Source organism: Diorhabda sublineata, chromosome 5 (genome assembly GCF_026230105.1).
Source record: "Diorhabda sublineata isolate icDioSubl1.1 chromosome 5, icDioSubl1.1, whole genome shotgun sequence".
In the NCBI taxonomy this organism is placed as follows: Eukaryota; Metazoa; Arthropoda; class Insecta; order Coleoptera; family Chrysomelidae; genus Diorhabda; species Diorhabda sublineata.
In genome coordinates this window covers 24,365,639-24,385,297 of record NC_079478.1, presented here as the reverse complement: position 1 = coordinate 24,385,297, position 19,659 = coordinate 24,365,639, and the positions used below count along the sequence as shown (strand labels likewise).

Below are 19,659 nucleotides of genomic sequence, written 5' to 3'. Positions count from 1 at the left end.
TCACTTGAATAAGAAAAATATTTTATCAATATTTTATAACATACAACAGTATGCTTATTCTACATATTTAAATTGAAGCGAGTTATGTTACATGTTTCAGCTATTACTCTGGTTCCTTCAACTTCATCCTTAACAGTTATGTGCTAAAATTATGAGTATTATTTGAAAGAGATCTGGATCATTATATTATAATTTTTTGATTTACTCTGTAGTCAAATTAATAGTAAATTCTGAGATGAAATGGTCTCAGAATAGATTCTAAATTGATATTGAATAATTCATCAAATTGGCCTTCAGCTTGAATCATGTGCGTACATTTAGTTTCATTGATATGAATATTAAGAATTACTTACTCTTGTGACATTGGGAATTCCGCATAGTAAGGAAACAACACAGATAATCAGAACCAGAATTTCATGACACATCAGGTTCCTAGATATCCAACCAGGAAAACCATCTTGTATGGATGTCACTACAACTTCCACTATGGCAAACTACAAAAAATCTTAATGAAACTTTATACAGCTAATTTATCTAGAATCATTTGATCAATTACTTGGCTATTTAGAGCTAAACATATCAGCATAAAGAAGAAGAACACTGCCCATAATTGAGCTGCTGGCATCTTAGCTATAGCTTGCGGATACACGACGAATATGAGTCCTGGTCCTATATGTATGAAATATAAAAATACTAATTTTAGAAAGCTCTAGCAAATTTGGAAAGTTTCAAAACATTAAGTGAATAATTATTGAAAGAGTTGATTTTTAATTTTAAGTACTATTTAAAATGGATTCATTTCTACATAAACGCTGATTGGATATCTCTTAAATATGTTTTTACACCATACACGGTTAATTGATTATTTTAATTATCTCATTTATTGAACAGATTCCCAAGAATTCACAATTGTTTTTTTTTTGTTTGGACGAAACAAATTTATTGCATAGCAACATTATTCTGGAGCCCATAATAATTGATGAACTTATAAAATAAACGAAGTACTCCAATTGAAACAAACTATTTTTTCATCATATGAAGTTTAAATAGTTTTCTAACCATTTATCGTTTTTGAACATTGATATAATAGATAGTAGGTTACTATTTTGACTTTAACCGTCATTTCCATTAATAAACGGATATTCAATCTACTGTTATAATTATTTTAAGCAGGATCAACAGAACAATAAACAGGATGAACAATAGTTATGGTTTATGGCGTGCTATTGTGTTGATATTACGATAAACTTTCAACTTTACTGTTTAATAGATTAGGATTAACACTGTTTTGTATACAGAGGAACACGAATTTCTTCACAGTGAAAGAATGGATAAAGCTTCACCACAACTGATCTCAGGAGATGCGATTTCAAATTATAGCTTAGAGCAGACCTTTGTTTCGATGCTGTATGGATTCACTACTGCACACGCACATGCAAGAAAATTACACTCATGTTATTCTTTACAAACCATGAATATAGACAAATGAATAACTGAAGATATTCTAAATATATTATGCCGTCTAGTGATTATAAAGTTGCTCCAAATAATTTTTTTTTATCTAGGATATGTGGTTGATTTTTACCGTCTCAAATACCGCTCTTATAATCTCTTTATAATATTTCGTTCTCAATTGACAATAGAAACACCAGTAATGAATAATACCTATAGTTTGAAAAATCATAGCAATGTCAGCTTATGAATAGAACCAAATGATTGAATATTACTGTTCTTCCTGAAGATTTGTTAGGTATCATACAAAAATATTTCATACCGTCATCTACAACATCTTCGATGGATGTTCCTTGTTCTGTAGCTATATTTCCAATCGTTGCGAAGGCAAAAATGCCCACAATTAAACTAGTTATACTATTTACAACCCACACTGCTACAGTATCTGGTAAAATACTATTATTGTACTTATTATAACTTGCGAAGCAGATCATTGATCCAAAGGCACAACCCATAGAGTTGAAAGTTTGACTAGCGGCGTTCACCCAAACCTGAAAGTCAAAAAAAGACGATTCAAACTTGTTCATATTTTACAATATTTTCATAGGTAATAAAGTAACATGAATAAAGATAAGTTTGATTTTAATATAAAAATCGTTAGAGGGCAGTATATGATCAAAAACTTCTGTATAATTCACCGAATAATCAAAATGTCCTATTATTTTTTGAAATAAATAATTGAATCACAGAAGACCGACAGGTAAGAATTGTTATTTTATATTATTTCGAATATTGTTTGTTCAATTAATAAATCTTAAAATGTCATTCCAACTGATACCATCCTCATCTTTTTCTGTCTATTTCAATAGCTTCACAAATTTCATTAGTTTTACTGCAGGTACGCCGTAGCGTCCAGAAGTTCAATAATATTGTTCCGCTGTTCTTGCCTTGACCTTATTTTCCAACATTCGTATAATATGGAGTTCGCTATAGGTTCTGTGACATGTTCAGCATACCTGATATTAGTATAATATACATTTATGGAAGAATAATGAGTCTGTTTTTGTCAAGAACTAAACCACAGTAGCCAGACTCAATAGAACTAATTCATCTCATGGAGGTACTATGCATGTTCACAAACAACGATTTTTCCGAAATAACACAGTTCAATGGTTTAATATCTGAGAAAGTATTCGATTTTCTATCTTCTACCACAAGACTTATGACCTCTATATTGTTTGTATTTACAGACCACAGACCACAGATGCTAACGTGCATACTTTCGGTCACAAATTTCCTCCCTGGAGTCCTCACCTATAAAAAGCAAATTAATTCTATATTACGATTATTCCAGTGTGTGTGCTGGTCAAGAATATCTTCAACCAATTTTTGATTCATTTGGTATGATCATACATATAACGGCATCAACCAGATTAACCAAAACCAGTTCCAGTACTATAGACTATGTCGTGTTGTATGATTCAGAATCCACCGACTATACTGTCTTCAATTCAAGTCTCTCCGATTATGAAGCAATATTAACAAAATTTTCGGTAAAATCCAGTACTAAAAAATGCTTCTCCCAAATTATGCCGAATCTTTTCGGAGAAAATCTTTCAAAACTTCAAGCACCGTTGTCAAACAACTGACTAGAACATTCTCTTTGATGATGTGGACTTCAAATTTTCTAGATTCATGAAAACACTGACTACTCTGGTATCCACTTCTTTTCCCCTCATGCGTATTCAAAATAAGCAAAATAAACACTGGTACACTAAAGATTTACTTATATCTTCAAAGAACATGCGATCTTTATCTCACCTAAGGAAATTCTCGGAGAGTGTCTTCTTCAAAAATTACGTGAAACTATACAGAAAAATGGATCATAAGACAATAAAAGGATATTTATTGAAATAGGAGACTCGCCAGTTCTCCTAATGTTTCTAAAGAAACATGGTCCATTGTGAATTATCTTAGAAATAAGGCTTCTTTATGGAGTTTAATCTCTACTTCACCTGATAACCTTAATAATTACTTTGTGAATGTAGCCAAAAATTTATCAAATTCTATAACTCCTTCTTATGTCCGTATTCTTAGCAGACTTACAGACAATTGATGACATCAAAAATAAATACTCTTCTGGAACTGATGGACTTACATTAAAAATGTTTTCGAGTCTTCCCGATTCCACATTAAATCACCTTACCACTTCAATTACATTTCATTGCAAAATGGGACTGAAGACGGCTATAATTATACCACTGCATAGAGGAGGAGATAAAAATCAAGCATCCAATTTTCGCCCAATTGCACTCCTACCCACGTTATCTATGATCATAGAAAGATAGGTTAAAAAAGGCTTTTATCATTTCTGTTTAAATATGAAATACTACCCATCAATTTGGGATATTAAGTGCATTTATTAAATGCACAAATGATACTATATTCTCCTTCCAAAATAATGTCTACTCCAACATAAACAGCCATCACTCCACTGCAACAATTGTTTGTGATTTTTCTAATGCTTTGGGATTGTGTTACTCATGATATTTTAATTAACAAATTGCAGGTGAACACCTCGCGCATGGTTTAAATCACACCTTACCAATAGAAGTCAGTTTGTAAGGGTTGATACAACGATGTCTTCTTGTAAGCCAATAGAATGTGGAGTGCCCCGAGGCTCAATACTAGGCCCTATTTTGTTCCTTTTGTTTATAAACGACATCGCCTCTCTCGACATCAGTGGTAAAATATGTCTTTTTGCAGACAATACTAGTTTCTCTAGGAGCAACCCTGATATCATGACACTTCAAATCTAGTGACATAATCCCCCTTAAATCATGGCACGATTCTAATCTTCTGTGTATCAACGTTTCTATAACTAAAGTTTTATAATGAAAAAAGATTTAGCCTTTTTTATTAAATAATTTTTATATAATTATATATATATATATATATATATATATATATATATATATATAATAATTATTAAATAACACCACCACGTGGTTGAATTTTTAAAACTCTTAGCGCTTGAAATGGAAGTTGCATATTGCCGCCTCATCTAAAAAATAAAATTCCTGCTGTTTTGCGCTGAGATCAGTTTTCAAAGAACTGAACTTATCTACCTCCCTAACAGTTACTATGCCATTATTGAGTCGCATCTCCGATACGCCCTTCCCTTCTGGAGTGAGTTTTAGTAAATTTGTGGTAATTTTATTCTTTATATTCGCTTGTGAGTTTTTTCTTATTTTTTTTATCATTTTGCTCACAAAAATTCCGGATATCTTTATAGATTTCCTTTTGTTTTTAGACAAAGTATGATAGTTTTCATATAAATTCATATTTTCTATTTATTTAGAATGTATAGAATTGAACATATTCCTATTTGATTATTTTTTGAAAAATATAAATCTAGTTTTTTTCCATGTTAGAGCATAAGCTCGTTTGGTTCAAGTCAGTTCTTTCTACTTGTTCCTTCTTCGGCAATTTCCTTCCTCACTTTATTTTTTGCCGCAGTTCTACAGCTGCCCGGTTGGAAGTTTCAACCACAAAGGATCCAACGACCAAACTACAAATTCAAATCACTCCAACATCTTGGAATCCAGTTGAGGGCTGCAACTATCCCGGATAGATAAGTACCAACCTTATGTTTAATATATAGACGTTGTGTTATTTTGAATACACAGTTAATGCGAAGTTACTATTTTTTTAATAAATTTATTTAATGCTGAAACTTTTTTTACTGTACTTAGCAATAAATATTAATTTGAATAATCGTGTCCGGGGATAATTTTAGATTATTTGATTTTTATTATTAATTCATAAGGTATTACCAGCTTTTCCGTTTTTTACCAATTGTTAACGTCGTTCGTTGAAAAGCTGGTGGTGTCTAATTTAATATTAATTGTTTACTCCATCTGAGAACCAGCTATATATATACTTTAACTGAGGTTGAATATCACTTCCTACGTCTCCTGCCCGGGACGTAAGGTTATAAGAGATACTATGGTATTCCATAGTAAAAAGAAAGTCAATCAAACTTTTGAATTTTGTTACCTGTTTGCCTGTATAGAACGATAAGGGTTAAACCAAAGTTTATGATGCTATAGTATTAACTATTAGAATACCATAATCATTGCAATTTCACTTAAAACGGCAATTTCCATTTTCTAGGTAGTGGTTCCATCACTGCTCAGATAGGTTACTATTTATATCGCACTTATTTCTGGTTCAGGTGGATTGAATTTTGGAACATTAATTATTACTACTACTATCACAAATGTGAATTAAATAAGTTCTATTTTTTAAAAAAGCTATCACATTTTCAGATACTATTTTCACGAGAATCTCTTTCATAATCAGGGTTTTCGAAGGAAAACTTGATTAACTTAATTAATAATCTTCTACATATAACAGGATAAGGTGCATCGTTATAAAATTATATCCAGAATCAATGTTTTATATCAACTTTAACAGCTGGTTCACAATAATAAAAAACTTCATCTTCAGCTAGTTTCTCCAAAGTTGCAGCCCCTCTTCCATGAATCGCATCTACTTTTATAGGTTCAAATCAGAAGATAGGAGTTTCTTGCTCCCTTATTTTTGATAAAAAAAAAGATTCGACAGCTTTGGATATTACCAATAAAAATACCATCAATTCGTGAATTCGAAATATGTTGTTACTGTCAGCAATGGAATATTATTGAAATAAAATTGTAGAAATGTACTGAAAGAGTCCACAATTTCAATTTACCAGCATTTGTCATAATCAACTTGAAAGATGAACATAGTTCTCACGAGAGACTATTTTTATGATAAATAAATCGTTGCCAAGTTTTTTTACTCACTCCAATGAAATGAAACAAAATAATTCTAATGTCAATGGAAATAATTTTCACTGAAAAAACAAAAATTGGTGTATTATCTTGGAATATGATAGATGATTTACTCGTGACTAGTTTTATCTCATGATCAATATTACTAAATGATATAGGTAACAATATAGTTAGGTGAAAAATTTGAAATGACTTACCTTTGCATTAAGGAGTAACTCGAATTTAGGTTTGAAGAAATATCTCATACCCAGATCAGCTCCTTCCAGGGTTAAAGATTTAATGAGTAGAATAATTATGATAACAAAGGGAAATGTTGCAGTGAAATAACGAACTTTAGCTGAAGATTTTATACTTTTCCAAATAGCAAAATAAATCAAAACCCAAGCGCAGATCAAGCATGCTACCAGTTCCCATCTAAGAAAGTTTGAATCTTCAATCCCTTTGCTTATCTGAAGAACTTTAATGCTAAAAACGAAAAGTAATTGAGTTAGCGATGATTCATAAATATTAAATAATATGCAATAACTATGTGAGGATTCAATATTTGTAGATTTACGAGCAATATGTAATTATGAATCTATAAATTATAGTAAAAAATAGCTAATATGTCGCCTTAGCCTTCATCTTAATTATTAATTTCCCGTAATGTATACAAATGGAAAAAAACTTCCTCATTAATGGAAGCTATCTTTTCAATTGCATATCTTCACTTAGATAGGTAGTATACTACCAACACATTGAATCGTTTTCAAAAAATATTTATACTAAACATACTAACACTAAACCAATCTTTCAATCCTGTTCATAAAAAAAGTATAGTAAATAGTTTCAAAAAAGTAGGTTTGAAATTAGTTTTAAATCCATAAATCCAATTGTGATACTTAAGAAAAAATACTGGAAATGGAAAAAAGAGGTACTGAGTGGACTAGGCGATCTATTAATCTAGCTACAATGTACGAGTATGGACGGACGGAACAGTCGGATATTTGCAAGCATGTCAGTTATAATAATGCAATAAGTATAAATATCGAATGAAAAATTGATAATAAATGTGTATAACAGTATATTGTGGAACAATTTGAAAAATTGCAAATAATTTAATCGGACAAAAAGGGACTTTATTAGATAGGAATTAAAAATTTTCCGCCGAAGTAGATTTACCCGCTGGAGAAAATACATTGTCGAGAAAATTTAGTATGCTTAGATAGTTTAGCTCAGAAAGTAGGTTATCGAAAGGTGCGTCAGGCAGTCTAATTGGAATCACCGAATATTGAAAAGATAAAAAGAGTCATTCTATGTACCTCCCCTTGTAATGCCTATCTCACTTGGATATCGGATGTCACACTTTTTCGAGTCTCGAAGATGTCTGCCAAGCAGCACAGTCGGGCGAATCTATGCATTTGGTGAATATAGGACCAATATCTGAAATTTCGATCTCCCCATATGTTTCTAGTTAAGCTATGCTTCTTAGTTTCTGTTATCATCATCAGTTTATTTGTTAATCAAAAATTTCCCCATAGAATATGTTATTAAAAAGACCCTCCATGGAAAATTTCCTTTTTTTTAAAATTACCACAACTATTTTGATGAACCAGAATTAATGAATAATTTAAGTTCATGCAGCTTGAACTTTAATAAACTCTTAAATTTTTTTTACAATGAAAAACATTCATAATGAAAATCGCTAGGAAACCCACCTCCTACTCTTTACTCTCCTACGCGGATTCGTGCCGATTTACGAGAAAAAAATTATTTCCATTCAGCTCTTGCTTTTTTTCAAATGTTGTTCCTATAAATTCCAGTTTTATTGTTTTGAATGTTTGTTTATACGTTATGAACTTATTATGTCTTTAATCCCTATGAATTGTAAAAATTCAAAAGGCAATAAAAAAATAAAATTCAGTATCGAGATAGCATTAATAGCCATGAACAAAAATCACGACGTTTTTAATTTTTTTAGAACAAACCATATAAATTCCAAAAATTATGACTAGGTATATGGATAGTGGATTCACAATCTTGGACTCGAAAGTATTTCTAAGAAAAAAATGAAACAATATATAAATAAAATACTGTTGGCATCCCTACGAATACACCAATGTGACTACAAACATCCTGACTACAAACTGCTGCTGTCGTCTATCTCGACAAACAATTGGAATTTTTTGAAGAAATAAGATGTTTGTTGAATAACTTAAAGGCAAATAAATTATAGAGGTAAAACAGAACGATAGGAAAGTGACATACGTAAAAGAATGTATAAATAATACTATGCATTTTATAAATGGTTGGTAAGTTCTGTTTTAACTTTATGGAACAAGGAACCTAAGTCGGTAGAGCCTAAATAATTTCTTTGGATGGGCAAGAAATTGTTGTGGAAATTCGAGAAATCCAGCCCCAAATCGGTTTTATAATACCTTCAAAAAATTATTTACTTTGAAATATTTTAATAAGGTTGAAAGTGTAAATTGCATAAAAGATATTAATACAGTTCTGCTCCAAATAACTCTAAAAAATATATGTAAATATCGTTGTACCAATGATAACGAGTTATAATTCTTTAAAAGTTTTTACATGCAACTATAGAAATCTTTTACATACGGACGGCAATGCTATTGTTTATATTACTGGCTATCTATTAAAAAAATGTATTCTACAACTACTACCTTTATAATAATTAATGATGAAAATATGATGAAAATTTTTAAAACATAAAGCATATTCTAAATTTAAAAACTTTGGATGCCTGATTTAACGGCCAAGTAATATCGTAGAATATATCAAACAATTAGAAACACTCTTTGTTAAAAAATTCAATAAATTGTCACAGAAATATCGGAGCAAAACTTGGAAGAGTTATATAAAAATGTGCCTTTTATACATTCTTGTGGATAGTTTCTTCATAAATGTTTTTCAAGACTCTATATCATGCTGCGTATTTATTTTGAACTTAAATTTGCAAACCCAAAATATAAAACATATTTATTCTTTCAAAAAATTGATAAAACCAACATCAAATTATATATTTTATAACATTTTTAAAAATCTGTTTATTTTAATTGGGGAAACATTATTGAATTCATTTGTTTACGTAACCTGTATTTCACTGTAGCATTTTGCTAATTTGGAAAAACCTGTATAAATTGTTTTGTGAATTTTTATAACTATAAATCTCGCAAATTATTATTTATATTTCGAAATGTTAAGATCCACCAAATGAATAACTTAAAATTTTCCCCTTTGGTTTTTTAATGCACACAAAGCTTTCATTCAACCCGTTAAATAAATATATATTCGTTCTAATCGCGCCACAACTCTGCAAGAATCTCGTATAAACACTGATAACTGCGAACGTCTGGTCGTGTTAGCACGCTTTTGTAAGCCCAGCTTATTTCTAAGAGAGCGACTCTTCGTGTCTTGTTAATATTCGATGGAGTTGATGTAGGGTAGTAATATATAGTATGTTAGGTACATGAATTTTAACATAGAAACCTTACTTTATTACAACTTACTCGTAAAACTCTTCGGCTGGCGATTGAGTATATAGAGGTTTTGTCTCATTGCGATAATGTTTACTTTGATCCCAACAAAACTGAGTGTTCCATCGATGTCCACAATCTGCCCATGGTTGATTCACTCTAAACGAGGTGAAGAAATAGAAAATGCCGTATGCTATTATCACGCTGTAATATGTTGACAAAAGAAATGAAATCACAACACTACCAATACCAGTTCCTACAATAAGAAATACTTTTTCACTTAGTTACGTGCAAAGTAATTATATACAAGGTTATTTAAACATTTAAACGTCTAAAACGGAAAAATATGGTACCAAAATATTAACAAGTGTATAATTAGGTGATCTTAAAACCGGAGTGACTACGATGATGAATGTTTGAATTAATTGATACAAATGAAAAAAAAATTTACTTAAACCCTAGCTTTTATTCATCAGTTACTATAATTTAGAGAATACATCATGCGTTGAATAACAACTAAACTTCTAGTACGATATCTTGTGAAAAAACCCTAAATCTCCGTTTAGAAAGATGTTTAACAGTCTGTTGGATATGATGTCGTAGCAGATGTTCACATTCCCTTAATCTTTTGTAACGTTCTTAAAATTCTAATTTTTTATAATCAAGGTGAATTCTACACACAACCTCTAGCAATTGCAGCCTTACACAAACTAGAAAAACATGTTTGTCCCAATTAATTCAAACAGCACTGTATAATATGAAGATAAATGTCTTATAAAATATATTCAAGATATAATTTTTTAATAACCTCAAGCCAGAACAATACCTATCGTGTTACTTTGTAAATTTATTTGTATTGCAAATTAATTAGCTTTTATATGTAAACGAACCTTTAAGTAATGGACATAAATATCCAAGAGCTCCAATCGGACCCCTTCCTGTAAACTGACCTACGGCTAACTCCATGTACAGCATTGGTCCGCCAATAAAAACCATTATAATCGCATATGGAATAAGGAAAACCGCTAAAACATTAAATTAATAGTTATTTCGTATTTCCAAAATCAGTGTACATACTACATCAGGTAATTAGTTCAATTCAAACAAAAAAAAAAGATTTTTGATTATTCACTCCATAATATAAGAATAAAATATGAATGAAAATATGAACAAAAGATTGGGTATAAAAAATAATGTACACATCCATACGAAGGTTACTACTTAAGTTTTGAGATATGGCAACACTAATGTCAATTATTGTTGTGCGTAAACTGACCTTGCAAGATCGTCATGTGAGAGATTGAGGCATATTTAGGCATTAGTTCCAATCGCATACATCTAATATTTACTAAACTTTTGGCTGTCGAAGAGATTTGTCCGCGTTGGATATCGCAAAATTTGACAATCGCTCAAAAAAAAAGCTCGTGTCGATTTTTGTTCAAATAAATCACGGAAACCAAACACAGAAGACGACAATGCGAGCTCGCATACATCAATTTAGACAAAAACATTTTTGAACAGTCAAACAAAAAATAAAAATGAATTACGAGGTCAACGGTTTTCTACACCTCAAGAGAGGCGTTCAAATTACATCCTTTGGAGGTACCTCAATCGGAATGGAAAAAATGCTTCGACAATTGATTCAAACGCATGCAAAAGTGTATTGATTTCGATGGAGAATATTTTGAAACACAATAAAGCTATATCCAATTATAAATAGTTGTCTTTATTTGTCTATCTCAAAACTTAATTGGCAATTCTCGTATTATGAGTAAGATATAACTCTACTCAAATCATATTAGCTGTGAATTAATAATAGCCCATGGTTCCCTAAAAGTGATTTCAAATTTTATCATAATATGGTACTCTGAAATATACTACCTCCTCCACTTTTGTAGCATAAATAAGGAAATCTCCAAATTGACCCAAGTCCAACGCTATAGCCAACAGAAGCAAGAACAAACTGTAACTTATTTGACCATTGCTGCCTTCTTGGTTTGACAAATTCTTCAATATCTTCATCGTCGCTGTCATTATCTGTATCATTATTTACATTATTGTATACTTCTGGAGGTCTACAAAGAGAACATATTACGTGAATGAAACCAATTTTAAATAGAATTATTCTTATGAATTCACACTCGATTTCAGTGAAGAATTGCGTATTAACGAGAAATAATCTTTCCATCAATTATAACTTAATCATAAATGGTCACTCTTCAACAATCACATATATGTACGTGTGTTTGTATTAGTCACATACATAAGAGACTATCTCCTTGGGATATTTCCCAATATAGTTTTGTCTTCACTCTCTAAATTCATCCAAATAATCTAACTCATCATATACAGTACGAATTAGAAATATAATTGTTATATTTGACTATCTAAGTTAGAAATACAATTTCTGTCTAAAGAAATTTTTATTAAAAATGATCGAAATCGACCAATCACAAATATTATTTTATTCTAAATTATTAATAAGATTCTCAAAACACAACACATCGGTGTCATTAAGTTATCTGTGAACTTTCACATAACTGAAGATTTTGTCCTATTCAATTTTCTCTTTAAATAGTCTTGATCGAATAGCGAGTGTTAACTCGATATGTAGCCTGTCTTTTCAATTTAGTAGATCTAGTGATCCTTCATCAACTGTCGGTACATTAATATCTTATGCTAATTAACTTTTCGAATATAGTATGCAACGTCCATAAAAGCTCGGAGAACATGTTTTAAAATATTTGAATTGGAGCTATGTTTATTATGTGATGACAGTCTTCTTTCCAGATCGATCGGCTCTGTTCAAAGATTCGCAACCAACTCTTCATTAAAATATGAATATCTTTATTCTTATTTTTTTCGATTTACAAACAAACTATAATTAATAAATGCTTGTACGCTTCCTAAATGTGGAAAAATAAATCGATGACCGATCTTTGATAGATATCTGAATACATTTGATATTCTTGTAACGTTGTTATTTGTTTCCCTTCTCGCTAATTTTTAATTCGACCGATAAATGATTTATTTTCTTTTTAGTGTGACATTTTTTCATTGTTTATGTTATAGAATGTTGTTTCACTCATATTTAGCATATTAAGTATATAAGATTTTCCACTAATATTATGTTATAAAAACATCCATCTTAATTTGAGGATTCAGGATTTTTCTGTGGTTTTTATTTTATCCGTAAACTCTCAAACATATCTCAAACTCTGCACCCAGTTGTTGTACCAATAGTAATATATCTTATACTACAAACAGCAATTCTTATTTTTTTGTCGACGTAATTTTGGTCGAAACTTATATCTTATCTCCACAGCCATCACCGCAGAAAAGCCAATTTCACTTCCGTGTGATAATCAGACATATTTATCACAAAATTATCTGTAGATTTCGACGCTCGCAGTGAAGAATATTAACATTTATCTTCTTCCACTTGAGAAACCTTCGGCAGCAGCTTAAAATGGATCTCAAAAGATCCCAATATTCGAATTTTAACAGAAATTATTACAATCACTGAAACTCACTAATTGATGCTCTGATATGATTCGCATACTGACAATCACATTGCCTGATGCGCGTTGCGATAACCAAGTTATCGTCTTTAGACAATGAAGGTAAATTCACACAGTGTAGTTGTATGTTGATTTAGTGTTAGTGTAGAAACTGTGCAGCACCAGCAGTTTCAGAAATTCCAGCTTAGTAATGGTTCGCATTGATTTGAATAGTATGTTTGGCTAAAATTTCAAAGAATTCTCAATTCTCCTTGAATTTTAAATTTAGATTGAACTTGAAAAACGTGAAAAACAAAAAGATTTTCCAAATTCAAAAGTTCAATATATTACAATGCGGATATTATATATTCGAGCTTCTCTGGATGTACAAAGCTTTTAACAGTTTTAACGTTTACATTCTCTCATATATCAAATTACTTTTGTATCAGCCCCTAATAACGATTCTCATATAAACTCAAAATTGGTAATAAACTTATAATTTCCGATTTTTCCAATATGGTCCTAACACTATGCTTTTTCTTTCAGATTTTTATAGAACGTATTATGTGAACACAAAGGTGCTTTGTTGGAATATTTATTATATTATCGTAACACATGAGGATCAAAGAACATTAAATTGGAAAATATATATGGATTTTAAAGTTTAACATTTGTTTCGAGAGTTATGATAACAATAGTATATTTTTGAACGTATTTATTCTCAAAAAGATGTTGTTAGTTGTGGTAATCTATATGCAAATAATCACACCTTAATCCATAAAAAGCCCTGTTTTGCGTATGTGTGCCAGGAACTTTATTTTTACTAGCATGGAACGTTAGCTACTGTAATATAGGTGACGTAGGAAGTATGTTTCTTACTGTTAACAGCATTGGTTTGGAAATCGTTATAATTCGAAAGGTTTTTTTGAGTCACTTTTTGTGTTAATAGATTTTGGATATGGAATACACACTTCACTTATGTAATTTTCCGTAGTTTTTTATCTATAGTGGAATAATATATCCCATAACTAGTAAATACTATGAAAATTGATGCATACTTTCACCATAGACATTCTGAGGGAAGGTACGTATTCACATTTTTTGACGTCAACAGTAAGCAGATTTTTGACGTCATTTAATTGAAAATTAACATTGGTCCTTACCACTTTTTTCTTAATTCAAGGCTATAAAAGTTCTATTGTGTTGAACTACAATGGATATCGATAAAAATGATGCACGCAGTATTATGTTTTGCATCCATATTCACCTGATAATATTCGATCTTCTTAACGACGAAAGCCATTGAGTTTAAAGTATTTTTCTCCCATCTTTTTGAAACCTTCGGATAATTTATACGCCAAAAAATAATTTTGTATCTTTACATATCTTCACATATTTGTTCGTTTCATGGAAAGTACGAAGCACGTCTTGGAGATTTTGGTTGCGTTGAGAGATAAATCCATTTGTTTTATAGTGATTCCTTCTTGTAAAATTTATATATTGGTCCGAAATTCGAAATTAGCTTTCGAAATACTGCTTTCGTTGTTTTAATTATCTTATTATATTCAATTTTTATCAAAATGAAATCTCTATCTCTTTTCTCGTTTTATTTGGGTTAATTAAATACAACGCTACAACGCAAAGTAACTTCTATTTTAAGAAGAGGTCTTACTCTAGAGGAAACTCTCCAAATCACTTTTCATAACGATGTAGATCCAAGGTGGCCGTCATTTATGAGAATAAACACAAAACCAAATTAAAGACGATTTGTGACATGACACACTAAATGATCTTTTGAAATACAATCAAAACAATAAAATGAGGATCTATTTTACAAATAGAATATTTATATATTAATCAATTATGACATTTCACTCAAAATGCGATGTTTACATGATTATGAGAATATACGAGTCTACAAATTAAGAGGATGGGACTCGTTGAGAGAAAAACACACTAAAAAATTAAGAAGGTTCTAACAAATTTTTTTTAATCTTTCACAAATTTAAACAAATCCTTTTTCTTTCAATTAGTCCCCAAAGACGTTTAAGTAATTTCATAAAAAATTAAACAATCGCTAGGTTTATATAATAACTGATTTACTTGTTTATTACTCACTTCCCGAACAAGTTTTCGTTAATTTGTTTGTTTGATTTTTGTACTGTTTAAATTTCTTCTAAACGGATTCGATGCAACATGAAACATTGCCGGTACCTATGATTCAACTTGCAGGTACTGCCATGATTGTAGTTCATATCTTTCTCCAGCAGTAGATAATAGATGAGATCAATTAAGTCGCAAATTTAAGATACGTTATTGCTAACAACGCCATGTATCAGATAATTTTTGTGAGTTTTATAGACGTGGTGTAGAGGCATATATTTTTTTGTATTATTAGAGAAGGGCGTTTTTACGTTTGATTTAAATTGTATATATTCACGTAATTATTGTCAGTTTGAATTCCGCACAATAAACCCGTATTGTCCGGATATCAGAAAACGCTTATCAATCAGTAGAAATCTGCAAAAACGATCAGTGATAGAAGTATTCTATTTAAAAAAATAATATAAAAAATAAGTACGGGCAATTGTGCTAAACCTGAGGCAAGTGTGGAGGAACTCAATAAGCCGAGGTAACCCTTATTATTATTAATAATACAATTGGAATGTCGAACAAGTACAAACAGCATCTTTTTCCATAAACAGAACACCCACCTATTCGCTAAGCCAACGTCGGTAATCAAGTTTTGCCACGTCAGCAACAACGATATTTCTTTCAAAAAACACCATCGTGTTTTTCGTCAACAATAGATATAAAATTTGCAATTGGATTGAAAAAAAAGATGACTGTAAGTAATTAATAATAATATAAATGTTAATTTGAAGAAAAAAGTGGTTGCAATGAATGTAAATGGCAAAACTCTATCTTGAGCTAGTCTAAATAATTGTCCTGCTTCTCTTATCTCAGTCCATCCTCTAATATTCTTAAACCAAGAGGCTTGTTGGAGGATACTAAACCGGTTACCATATATTTTGTGTCCCGAATAAGCTATTTTCCTATATTTGATGTTATCCACCATCTGACGAACCGCATTTGCTCTGTTACTGTTATTTGCATAGCTGTCCACGTCTATATAACCACATTTCAATAGCCTCTAAGCGATTAATGATAGATATTTTTAAAGTCCATGCTTCGACACCATATAAGAGAACTGATCATATGTAACATTTGATCATCCGTTTTCGGAGTTGAAATTTTAAATGTTGTACCAGCTACCTCAATTCTACATTTTATTTCCTTATCGAGATCCAGTTGTTCAGTAATGTACCAACCAAGATATTTGAAACTGGACACTCTTTGAATCTTTTGTCCGTTTACCTGTTGTTGTGTGTCATGGTACGGCAAGCGATTAAATACCATATATTTTGTTTTCAGAACAGTACAACTGTATCGTCTACGTATCTAATTGTATTTATAAGTTTACTGTTAATCATTACCCCATATGATAAGTTTTAGCTAGCTTGCTTAAAGATCTTATCAAATTAAACAGAAGAGGTGAGAGTATGCAAGTATGCAACCTTGTGTGACTCCTCTTAAGATTTTGCATTCTTCTGTCGATTTTCCGTTTATTCGAACGCCCGCTCTTTTGCACCAATATAATTTTTCGATTATTCTTTCGTCGGAACTATCAACTCCTTTTTCCCTTAATATATTTATTAACTTGTCGTGTTGTTCTCGATCGAATGTCTTTTTGTAATCGATAAAGACTGCAAATACATCTTTCAGTTAGTTTCGGCATTGTAGTAATATATTCAGTGCAAAAAGTGCTTCTCGTGTTCTCAACCCATTTTTGAAGCCGAATTTAGTTTTGTCATGATCTTCGCACTTTTTTCTGATTCTAGCGTGGATGATTCTTAAGATTTTTTTTTATTTTGGCAAAGTTATGAATTCGGATTTTAACCAGTGTTCTGGAATTTCAGCGGCTGAATAAACATGATTGAAGAGTTTGATATTCCTATGTTTTTTTCATTTATAAGCTTTAGCATCTCTGCTGGAATGTTGTCGGGTCCAACAGCTTTCTTGTTTTTTGCCAACTTTGTAGCATGTATCACTTCTGATTTTAGTATTTCTGGTCCTTCGTCTTCATCAAATGCCATTTGCTCTTCTGATCTAGAGTCATTATACAATTCTTTGATATACACATACCATGTTATTAGAATTTCTTCTTCATCTATGATTAACTTTCGTTTTGAATCCCTTAAAGTATGAGGAGTCTTTTTGTTGTATAGGCCAGCTACTTCTCTGACTTTTTTAAACATATTAAACGTGCCATGTTTGTCTTGTAACTCTTCCACTTGCATTTATCTTTCATCCAATTTTCTTGGGCCACTCTTATTTTTTGTTTAATTATTTTCTGTATCTGTTTATATGTTTCCCTAAGATTTTTCTGTCATCTTCTTTGCTCTATCAACTCTAGGATTTCGTCGTCATCAATTGTTGTTTTTTGTATCTTGGAGTCGTTTTAATGTATTTTTCGATTATTTTGGAAATGTGATTTTTAAAAGTGTTCCAGATTTCTGTACTGTTTTATTTGTCTCATTTGGTTGTTGACTTATCCTCATACAATGAAAATATTATATAAACTCCTAAATCCATTTATTTCAGACCATTCTCTTATGGATACTGCTTTGCGGTATCGTTATCTATCTACATGGATTTGAGAAAAAAATTAAAATCTGTCTTGATTCATACTTTAGAGGTGATATTTCAATAATGGATTGAAGAAACTTTATTATCAGCTCTCAAATTTTTTTTGCTGAAATGGGAAAAATCTAAACGATCAAATAAGTGTTCGATGTACTTCTAGAAATATGACCATGGTGCTTAAGTACATAGTGTAATGGTTTTACAGTTTGTCTTTACCCAAAGAAAATCCGTAGCTCTTTATTCTTTTATTCATATTTTATCGAACACTTTTTACATTTTTAATGAATCTTGTGAGCGAAACAATTTTTTTCGTGAAATCTCTAGGACTGTGCATAAGAGAAGTTCCTCTTATAGCTTAGAATGTTTTGTTCAGAAAATAGTACACATTAATATGAACTTTTAATAAATTGATCTTAAAAAACATATTGAATTGAATCATCATATAAAAGAAGAGGAATTTTTGTTATTCTTATAAAAAATCTAAGTATAAAAGTATGATTGATTGCTATACTACTTACGTGTGTGTTGGGAATAGAAATATATTTTCGTCTTTCTTCCCAATGGATTTACTTTTAGGTAGAATGTAAAAAATATTACTTTTCAAAGCTTCTGACATTCTTTGGAGCTAGATATGTACTGAATTAATTTTCAGATATTTTATTGAAAATTTCCTGTGAATTTAATCAACCTTGCTGAATTTGTCAATATTTGTATGCTAATAAATTACGTAGGTATGACTTTGTACCACAAAAGAAAATTCATTAATTACTTTGAGATCAATTACCATAGGCTCGATAATTAATTATATCCCACCAACCATTCTTCTTTTTTTCACATTTCTGATTTGAACACACACAATAATATAACTCTTTACACTTTCTATAGCAAGTTCATGTCGAAATAATTTTTGGAATCTATTAATTTACTAATAACTTGACCTAGTGTTAATCCAAGTTCAGTGACTTCCACATTTCTAAGCTTGAGGTTCTGCCAGAACCATATAATAGATAATGAAGTGATTCTAATGGTGAAACCTCAAATATGTACGAGTATTAAACCGTTCTAAAATGCATTGCAAGAAAATTATGTAGATAGCTAACAGCATCAAATGCAACAATATGATATAAATTGTTAAATCACGATAAAGTTTGCGGGAAAAGAAATAATGCCTCTCATTATATCCTTAGTTAAGTTAAATTTAACTCATTCTGTGGTTTTTACCAATTTTTCAGCAATGAACTATCTTGAAAAGTATTCATAATATTTACTCTAGAAAATAAGTTTCTTTAGGTCTTGTGAAAAATTATCCATACCCTATAAAAATATTGGTAATATTTGTGAAAGTGTTTTTCGCCTTCATGACTATTTCATAGGAAAATTTAGGTTTGATTGAAATTATAGTTACACGATATTGTTCAAATAAGTTTAATGTTTTGATAAAATTTGAGGGATTTAGTTAGAAATTAGTAATTTTCCACGTTTCAGATTCCACTTTAAAACATTAAGAGAGAGGGTGTTAGGATGGTTATTTTTTCATTAATCTCAGGCGTCATAAAATTTCGTGGTCCTTGATTTAGATAATTATACGAATTAATTTTAATAAAGACCAAAATAAGGTCTAAACGTCAGAAATATTATCTATGAAAAAAGCAGTAATAATTAAAAAGAGAAAAAATTTAGCTC

At 30.7% G+C, this 19,659-nt stretch overlaps 1 protein-coding gene across 2 annotated transcripts in view; it reads right to left on the bottom strand.

Moving 5' to 3' along the window:
• LOC130443739 (sodium- and chloride-dependent GABA transporter ine) overlaps nucleotides 1–19,659 on the bottom strand; it is a 61,327-nt gene that overhangs the window by 8,926 nt on the left and 32,742 nt on the right. The window contains exons 1-8 of one of the 2 annotated variants that reach the window (XM_056778516.1): nucleotides 18,495–18,614; nucleotides 11,651–11,844; nucleotides 10,660–10,794; nucleotides 9,803–10,025; nucleotides 6,488–6,755; nucleotides 1,775–2,003; nucleotides 557–669; nucleotides 354–494 (exon numbers count right to left, since the gene is read on the bottom strand). In XM_056778516.1, the coding sequence (XP_056634494.1) occupies nucleotides 354–494; nucleotides 557–669; nucleotides 1,775–2,003; nucleotides 6,488–6,755; nucleotides 9,803–10,025; nucleotides 10,660–10,794; nucleotides 11,651–11,844; nucleotides 18,495–18,592 (1,401 nt within the window). In that variant the 5' untranslated portion in view covers nucleotides 18,593–18,614. Of the gene's footprint in view, nucleotides 1–353; nucleotides 495–556; nucleotides 670–1,774; nucleotides 2,004–6,487; nucleotides 6,756–9,802; nucleotides 10,026–10,659; nucleotides 10,795–11,650; nucleotides 11,845–18,494; nucleotides 18,615–19,659 lie in introns of those variants that run through there. The other variant, XM_056778515.1, reaches the window with a different exon arrangement.